At 34.0% G+C, this 8,481-nt stretch overlaps 2 protein-coding genes across 3 annotated transcripts; both read right to left on the bottom strand.

The window, feature by feature from the left end:
- On the bottom strand, positions 1,307-5,256 carry LOC107613538 (dnaJ homolog subfamily B member 4). 2 transcript variants are annotated; one of them, XM_016315579.2, is made up of 3 exons: positions 4,867-5,251; positions 4,328-4,770; positions 1,307-1,978 (listed from the first exon to the last, which is right to left on the bottom strand). In XM_016315579.2, exons 1-3 carry the CDS (start codon positions 5,029-5,031, stop codon positions 1,540-1,542), a joined length of 1,047 nt encoding a protein of 348 aa, XP_016171065.1. In that variant the 5' UTR covers positions 5,032-5,251; the 3' UTR covers positions 1,307-1,539. The 2 variants fall into 2 exon arrangements, with proteins under 2 accessions (XP_016171065.1, XP_020964525.1); XM_021108866.1 differs by lacking the exon at positions 1,307-1,978 and adding an exon at positions 2,099-3,453 and having other exon boundaries at positions 4,867-5,256.
- On the bottom strand, positions 5,844-6,542 carry LOC107612231. The gene is made up of 2 exons (XM_016314037.2): positions 6,286-6,542; positions 5,844-6,166 (listed from the first exon to the last, which is right to left on the bottom strand). The coding sequence occupies exons 1-2, from the start codon at positions 6,402-6,404 to the stop codon at positions 6,043-6,045; spliced, it is 243 nt and encodes an 80-aa protein (XP_016169523.1). The 5' UTR covers positions 6,405-6,542; the 3' UTR covers positions 5,844-6,042.

The raw sequence follows: 8,481 nt of genomic DNA, 5'->3' as shown, positions 1-8,481 counted from the left end.
GTTGGTTTTGCAATTTGTATGTTGGTGATTTGTGGATGATGGTGGATATTGTGTAAGGATGAATGTGTTAGTTGAATATGTGTAATGGTGGATATTGTACAGAAAAGATTAGGTTAGATTTTACTAGAAGAATTACCGAGGATTTGTATAATATACTGGATAAGTCAAAAGATTTGCTTGTGTGATATTTGATTAAGTGTGAACAAGAAGAACCATATGTTCTTAGAAAACTCTCCTATCCTGAGAGAAACATTCTCCTAGAGAGACAGGTGTTGCGGGTGCGCTAACCCAAATGAGTCTCATCTACTTTTTGTGCTTCTTATGATATAGTGTCTAACACCATAAATAACACTTTTGGACCAGGTTTCTTCGTTTTTTTTTTTGGACAGTGACCAAATTTCTTCATTTATGTAGATATAGATTGTTATGATATTAGCCCAAATAGGCCCAATTGAGAGAAGTAAACTTATTATATTCAATTGAATTTTGATTAAACTTCAGTTAAACTTACTAGACCAAAAAAAAAAAATACTTGTTAAACTTTTAAACATTTAAACCTCTAATTCTAATTCTACCGGTTCGATAATTGATTTTCAGAACCTTAAAAAATAGATTGTGAATATATATCTTCTTAAATGTTCAATTCTTTTTCTTTTGAAACAAAAGTTGATATAAGCTAAAGAAAGGATTAAACTTAGGTTTAGTTTGGTAAAACTTTTATTTTTCTAAAAGAAAATTATGAAAACTAATTTTTAAAAGTTAATAACATCTATTTGCTAAATTAAATTAAAAATAACCTTTAATAAGCATAAACAATAAGTGCGTTTGCTAAAATAATTTTTAAAATTTTTAAACTACTATAATAGACATTAGATGCTTTTAAATTTAAAAATACTATAATAACTTCTAAAATTTAAATATTAATTAATGTATGAAATTATATCAGACCTTTTAATTTTAATAAAAACAAACCAACTTTAAAACATCCTCTTTAAGTACTTTCAAAAACACCTCTAACTCTTAAAAACGATAAACACACATACATAAATTTTTTGATTTGCCAAATACAAAATAAAGTGTTTGTGTTTTTAAAAAAAAAACATTAGTTTTTTTTTTTTTTTTGTGCAAAAACCCAAAATATAATTAGTTAATGGTGTAAATGAATTTTATTTGATGTTTTGTTATACTTACAGTGCAATAAAATTAAACTAACTAAATCTTCCTGCACAAATGTGGTTAATGTTCAACTGTTGATCCAAATTTGGAAGGAAAACGTTTTCTAAGTTGCTGCCACATCAACTGCTAGTTGCTAGTTATAATAGAAAGCTATTCTTTTCAGCAGTTAATAAGCAATCATACAGGAAGAGGATAGCATCTAACCAAAAATTTCAATCACTATACTATGTTCCAAATTCCAGAATACATATATGATGATAACCAACCAAACCAAATTATTTCCATTTGCCTCCTCTCAAGATTGTTGTAACTAATGTACATTTTCATAAACTAAAGCCGCTGGACTGCCAAGTACTCAATGTTTCAACCAGCCAGGAGTTTCTTGATTCCAGATTTCTGGTCGGCGCTGAGCCGACTTGGGAACTTGATGTTGAATTTGATCCTCAAGTTTCCTTTCTTTGACGGATCCTTTGGAAGCGGCATCCCTTCCCTTGGGACGACCTCCTCATAATCTGGATGGATGACACTGTTGATGGGTATTGTTAAGTTTCTACCATCCAACGTCGTAAGGTTTACCATGTATCCGGTTAGAGCCTCCACAAGAGAAATCTTCTGAGTTGTGATCAGATCATTTCCTTCACGGGTGAAGACGCTGTGTGGTTTCTCATCGATAATGAAAACAAGGTCTGCAGGCGTTACATTTGGTTGTTCGTTTCCTTTCTCCGGGAAGGTGATCTTTGTTCCCTTCTTCCAACCAGGCTTGACATTAATTGTCAAGATCTCCTCCACTGGCATGGTTTTGCTGCACTCACAAGGAAAGCAAAAAAAAAGTCATCAGTAATCAACTCAAGTCAGAAGAAATAAGATTATGAAAATTGACTCGGAACAAAAAGGGAAAGACAAAGTATAATATTTCATAAGATGCTCCAATATTTTCAGTAGGTAAAATAATAACTAAACATCACAGTCACATATCCATCAAAGCAATATGCCATACCAGTTAGATTGGGAGGAGATTTGGAAGATCATATGTGCAATATACAAGATCAAGTCAAATGAAAAACATTGTTACAACAGATAGTGCCTCGAAAACTATGAAGCATGGATACTAAAACAAACAATGATATAGACACAACACGGGGAACACACACATACGAGTGTCAATGGAGTGCCCTGTCCAAAATATGTCGAACACATAGACACAGCAACTCAAGGAAGTGTTTGTGCTACATGGTTTAAAAATATATCCCACAAAATCTGGTTCTTAAGAGTATAGGTAATGAATATAGAAATTGTAATGCACCATGAACTTAATAAAGCTTTAAACAAGTATAACATTAGATGATAGCATGTTTGGTAGTTTCAATTCCAACAAAAACTATATATGTAATTATGTCATATTCAATCGGAATTGAACTCCAGCACATCTTGCAAGTTCTAGATTATAAACTACTAATAACTAGAGCTCATGCATTTCCACAAGAAGAGATCATATTTTCACAACCAGGTAAGCTATCTAAATTTACCATACGACGGTTAAACTACATGCAATTATACAAACCAATGTAGAAAATCTATAACGCCAAGAAGACTTCAATAGTCCTAGTATGATAGCTACTGCAACCCAGAAAACAATACAAATACTATATGCAGAAACCACCAACTTAGCTCCAAGTCAAATGTTCAAAGTTAAAAAAGGGGCAGCCTGGTGCACACGCACATGCATCCTGCACTACACAGGATCTGGGAAAGAGCTGCAGAAGAAGGGTGTAATGTAGGCTGCCTAAAGCCCTAACCTAATAAATGCAGCAGTTGCTTATTCCACAGCTTAACAGGGAATAATGTACTGTTATTGTGGCACATTTAAATAATTACTAGAACCTTCATTATCTTTTCTTCTCTATATTTTTTTTTTCCGATTAAAAATATGATCCAGTTTCTTGAAGTCTTCAACACCGGTGGTTGCTCAACATAAACCTCTTGAATAAAACCATTTAGAAAAGCACTTTACATCAAGTGCTCGTTTATCAAGCATCCTAGAAACTTGATGATATAGTGGAAATCTCTAGCATCCTAGAAACTTGATGATATAGTGGAGATCTCTGACACCTTGGTAGGGGTGGAAATGGACCGAGCCAAGCCGAGCTTTAACTTTGACAAGCCTGGTCCATGTAAATAGATGGCTCAAGCCTAGGCCTATTACCTCTCATAGGCTTTATTTCAAGCTCGAGCCCAGCCTGTTTAAAGCCCAACAAGCCCACGAGCCTTTTGAAAAGCTTGTTTCGTGAATTATAACTCAAAACAATAAACTTAGAAATTCTAAATTGATATTAAATGCATTCCAAAATTTATAATTCATAATTTGTAAAGCATAATTCATTTATATATCAATCGTTTTAGTCATATATCATAACTATACTTACAATCCATCAACTTTTTCTTTGAACAAAAAGGCTACAATTGGTGAGGAGAACTGGATGCATGCGAAGAGTTTATTTCTAATCTTATGCAGAGTGAATTTGAAATGTCTATGATGGGAGAACTCAACTTGGTAAATTTGATGCTAAGGCTAATGAAGGAATCCTTTTAGGTTATTCATTACCTAGCAAAGTACTTTATTTAACAAAGAAAGAAATGGCACATAGCAACATACACAAGACAGATTCTAGATCAATATAAGCTAGAAATAGTGTTGGGCATATTATATCCCACGTTCCTAAGTCATCAAACCAAAACACATGAAAGCCATAAAAACCACACCTGAGAAAACAAAAAGCCAAACAAAGGGACAAATAAATAATGAAGAGTACACAGTTCAGCACTTAAAAAAGAGTATCCACACAACAGATCCAACCGGAAGAATTAGTTGAATTGTATATTGTACACAAATTACTTGGTACATATCAGATACAAACAGCAGCCATAAGAGCATCTTGTTAATGAATAAATTAACCAAACAAGGAGCCAGAAAAAGCAAGTCATGCTATAAGGCCAATTAGTTTCTAATCAAAAGTAAAAACCCAACAACGAACTCAATTACTTGTGTCTACTATCGAGTACTATCATAAGAAAGTAGTAACCAAGCAAACAACTAGCACCAAATGTAGCATTATTAGAATGAAAGCTACTAGATGCAAGATCAAAAACTCACCCACTAGCATCAATAATTTCCCTGGAGATCTTCATCTTCTTAGTGGTGCCTTTATATATGTCCTCAAGGGTGCAGGGAAGCCTGTTCTCAATAGGGGGAGCCTTGCGTGGACCACCTTGACTCATGTGCACCCCTGCTCCACCACCTCCTTCACCAAAAGATGCAAACATGTCATCACCAAACATCCCATTAGGGAACCTTGATCTCATGCCACCGCCACTGCTCCTTCCCATGCCACCAAAGGGGCTTGAAAACCCAAAAAACTCAGCAAAAATGTCATCGGCGTTTCGAGGATTGAACCGAAACGACCCCGGCATGTCACCGGTGGAAAAGAAGGTGGATCCACCGCCACCAGAACCAGCATCAGGTGGTGGAACCTGACCCTTCAAACCTTCTTCCCCATATTGGTCATAGATTGCTCTCTTCTGAGGATCACTCAGCACCTACCCAGATGAAAAAAAATCATTTGGGGTTGATTGAATACAGAAAAAATTGAGATTTTGAAATACCCATTGATAAAGAAATAAACTAAAGCTTACATCATATGCTTCGGAGATTTGCTTGAACTTGGCTTCAGCTTCTTTTTTGTTGTTGGGGTTCTTGTCGGGGTGCCATTTCATGGCGAGCTTTCTGTAAGCTTTCTTGAGGTCATCTTCGGTGGCATTTCTATCAACCTGCAAGACCTTGTAATAGTCCACGCCCATGTTCGGTGGCGGTTGATGTTCTTCTCTCTTTCTCCTCTTCGATTTGTCTTCCTCTTTCTTTCTTTCTTTCTTTCTTCTTCCTCTGTTTTTCCTGCGGTAGGGGGATTCAGAGCACTTGGTTTCCGCGTGGGTTTATGGGTATGGTGGCATTTCAGGGAGGTGTTCGAAGTATGGTTCGATTGTTTGAGAATGCTGTGGAATGTTCTAGAAATCTGAAATCCACAAGTTTTACTGTTCAATTTTAATTATTTTCATTTGTTAGTTAATTATTGAAGAATTTTCACAAAATCAATTTTGATGTTTTTTTTACGGTGGAAACTTAGGTGCTAATTTGACTGATTTGACTAAACTTTAGAGAATCATTAAATAATTTGACTGATTTGACTAAACTTTTATTTAACAGTTCTCAACTATCAACTTCACATGAAATCGACTTCACCTGAATTTTCACCTTCTTTTTTACACAGTTGTAGATATTAAATCGAAGTCAAATGTATATTATTACTTTATTACGAGTCTTACCGTTGTAGATAAAAGGAAGCTCCTTGTATGGTCTAGACTATAATCTTTAAATTTATTTTTTAATTTTATTCTTAATCACACTATTTTTATTTTAAATAAATTTATTTTTGATTAAAAATAAAATTTAATTTTAATTTTAATTTTCTATACATAATCAAAATGTGCTAAACGTTTATGCTAACGGTAGATATTGTAATAATTTTGAACAAGCACTTGAACGTCACAGAAAAATGAGCATTTTGAGAGAGAAGAGGAGACGGAGAGCGGTCATGCATTATAAAAAGATCAAAGAAAAGAAAAAGAATGATATCAAATATGAAGCAGGAAAGTCTGAAACTGCCTTCTATTACAAAACAATAAAGAATCCAATGATGAAAAGGATCAAAGTTTTAGTAATGACTACAAAGTAATGAGCCTAAGTAATTAACAATAAGGAATTTGGTCAATGAATGAAGCATCAAAGAATGACTAGGAACAACTAAACTACCACTAACAAGGAATTTGGTGAATGAACCACCTAATAATTCGAACCGGAAGCTTCACAAGACTCACTGCCAAATTGGCCAATCCGGTGCAGCAGATGCAGCATGGGCACAAACAACTCAGTATTGTTCTGCATTACATACATTCCAATCAAGAAAAACAAATTAAATAAAAACGACACATGTTTTCTGTGTTTAATTTAATTAAATTTAATTGAATAATGAATATAAAACAGAGATATTTACATACCCAAGAACCCAGATAATCGCACCAAGAACAGACAAAACCAAGGCCAATAGAGCAAAGGGTAATCCGATCAAGAAACCCAATGGCCTGCATTGGCATCCATCTTCATCGTAATCTCCCATCTTAATTGGATTATGTGAATAAGAAGAAGAATCAGAGAAGTGGAAATTGACTTTATATAAGGCACAAAGCGTGTTGTGTTGAATTTTTTTGGTGCACCAAAACGGGTTGATTTTTTCTAAACAAGAAGCATGATATATAATAGGCAATACCATGACGCAGACACCGCCTATATATATAAACAATTTAATTGTTGTCTAGGGAAAACATGACTGAAATGCCCTCATTCCCAAATCTTATATATTTATCTTATTATATACCTTAAATCATATCTAATCCAATTTATGGGAAAAGATTGAAGGCTAACGATTTTAATTTATATTGATTTATATACCTTAAATTAATTTTTCATCCCATGAAATATAAAAGCCTTTCACCGTTTTGATAAAATATAACTAATTATTGGTTAAAGGAAAAATTGATTCTCTCGGCAGGTGGAAATATAATGGAAGGAGATTTTTTTTTTACGATATTTTTTTTTTTTGGTAATAATACGGGGCACTAGCCCAAAAGCAAAAGACTACACAAAAACAATACGAGAGATAGATACTCCCGTTAAATCATCAATAAGCAAGGTCTGAAGACCTAAAGGAGGCAAGTTTATAAAACTGTAACCTGGTGATTGACTCTGAAATCTGAATACTTCTAGCTAGTCAGTTTGCACACCTATTTGCCTCCCTATAAACATGTCTAAATATAATTCGGCAAGTTAAAAACTAATTTATCGCGATATTGAACTTCATTTAAAGACTTGCTTCTGGCTAATGGATTGCTGTATGTACAAGATGAGATTCAATTTGTTATTAATAATACTAAAGAGCCTAATAAATATATTCAAAAACTTATATTTTGAAGTTTTTTCATAAAAAATTATCAATTAAGCAGTAACCTTAACAATAACAACAAACTCCTATACTAAACTATCACCACGTAGCAATCAATGTGTATCATTACTAGTCAAAGCAGGTTTTAATGGCATGTGATGTCATCTACACATTCTCCTCACTTGATCAGGTCATTTCCCTATAGCCTTGTTTTCATGTTTCTTTTTTGGTGAGTGGTCTTACTTTCATGTATGTTTAGTCGAACTCCAAAATCTTTGTTTTTAGTGGTGAGCGGAATGTATTACCTCTAGACGGCAAAGAGAGACAAATATCATGTGAGCTACAGTTCATTGGTAAAAATAAATGTATTATGTTATGTCTACCATAGTAAACTCGTTGATTTGTATTTGGTCATCACCTCCTCCATTTTTTATTTTCAACAAGTAAAAAATGGGCTCACCCGACGATGATTTTCAATTTCCAATACGTAAATCATGGTCCAAGCCCACATATATGAGAACCAAAATTAGTTGTTTTTGGTAACCACTCCTAACCCAAAGAAAGTTCTATAACTTTAAGGTGTAGTGGCTAAGTGAGGAAGAGTGGGGTTCTGAGGTTTTTATGTTTGGGCTCTGGCCCTTGACCTGCTCGCAGGCCCCAACCATATATACTTTTACCCAAGACCAAAAATTTTTAAATTTTCAAAAGAATATATAATGAAAGGTGATTTCTTCCAAATCTAAAGTAATTGTAAGGGTTATTTACCCTTGATTAAGTGTCACTATCACAGTCATTGATCAACACAAACATTCAAACGTTCATTAATTGATGAGTTTAAATAGTCAAACTTTTTAGTATTTTCATAATGAACCTATAACATAAATATACTATATTGTATTGTATGAATAGTTATTGTATATAGATATTGTATAATATATAGGAGGACATTTGCAATTATAATTTCTAATCTCTAAATTGATTTCTAAAAAAAAAAAAAAACTCTCCATATGTTTCTCAAGTTCAACATGCATCTCTGAGAAAAGGAACACGTATAGCCTCCACTGACCCAACCCTCTTTCGTTTTTTAGCCTTCGTTGTATGTTATACAACACATTATTCAACCCCAGGTTCATTTAACAAGCATTAATTCCTTCGAGTTACAGGAGTCATTACTAGAGCTCCGTTTCCCTCGACTAGGTTCCGACGTCGACTTAGGCACATACCCAACCATTTTCTGTTTTTATTCTTCACTTCA

The sequence above is a fragment of the Arachis ipaensis genome, chromosome B08 (assembly GCF_000816755.2).
Source record: "Arachis ipaensis cultivar K30076 chromosome B08, Araip1.1, whole genome shotgun sequence".
Taxonomy (NCBI): Eukaryota; Viridiplantae; Streptophyta; class Magnoliopsida; order Fabales; family Fabaceae; genus Arachis; species Arachis ipaensis.
Note: the sequence above shows the minus strand (reverse complement) of the source record. Positions and strands in the feature narration are given on the sequence as shown.

Bases quoted from the DNA above. Each gene is read 5' to 3' on its own strand.
- LOC107613538 (XM_016315579.2), bottom strand. From the start codon at position 5,031: ATGGGCGTGGACTATTACAAGGTCTTGCAGGTTGATAGAAATGCCACC. The intron at 4,771-4,866 runs GTAAGCTTTAGT...TCATCTGGGTAG, and splicing joins AAATCTCCGAAGCATATGAT to GTGCTGAGTGATCCTCAGAA. The intron at 1,979-4,327 runs GTGAGTTTTTGA...TTGTGAGTGCAG, and splicing joins GAAATTATTGATGCTAGTGG to CAAAACCATGCCAGTGGAGG.
- LOC107612231 (XM_016314037.2), bottom strand. From the start codon at position 6,404: ATGGGAGATTACGATGAAGATGGATGCCAATGCAGGCCATTGGGTTTC. The intron at 6,167-6,285 runs GTATGTAAATAT...TATGTAATGCAG, and splicing joins GCGATTATCTGGGTTCTTGG to AACAATACTGAGTTGTTTGT.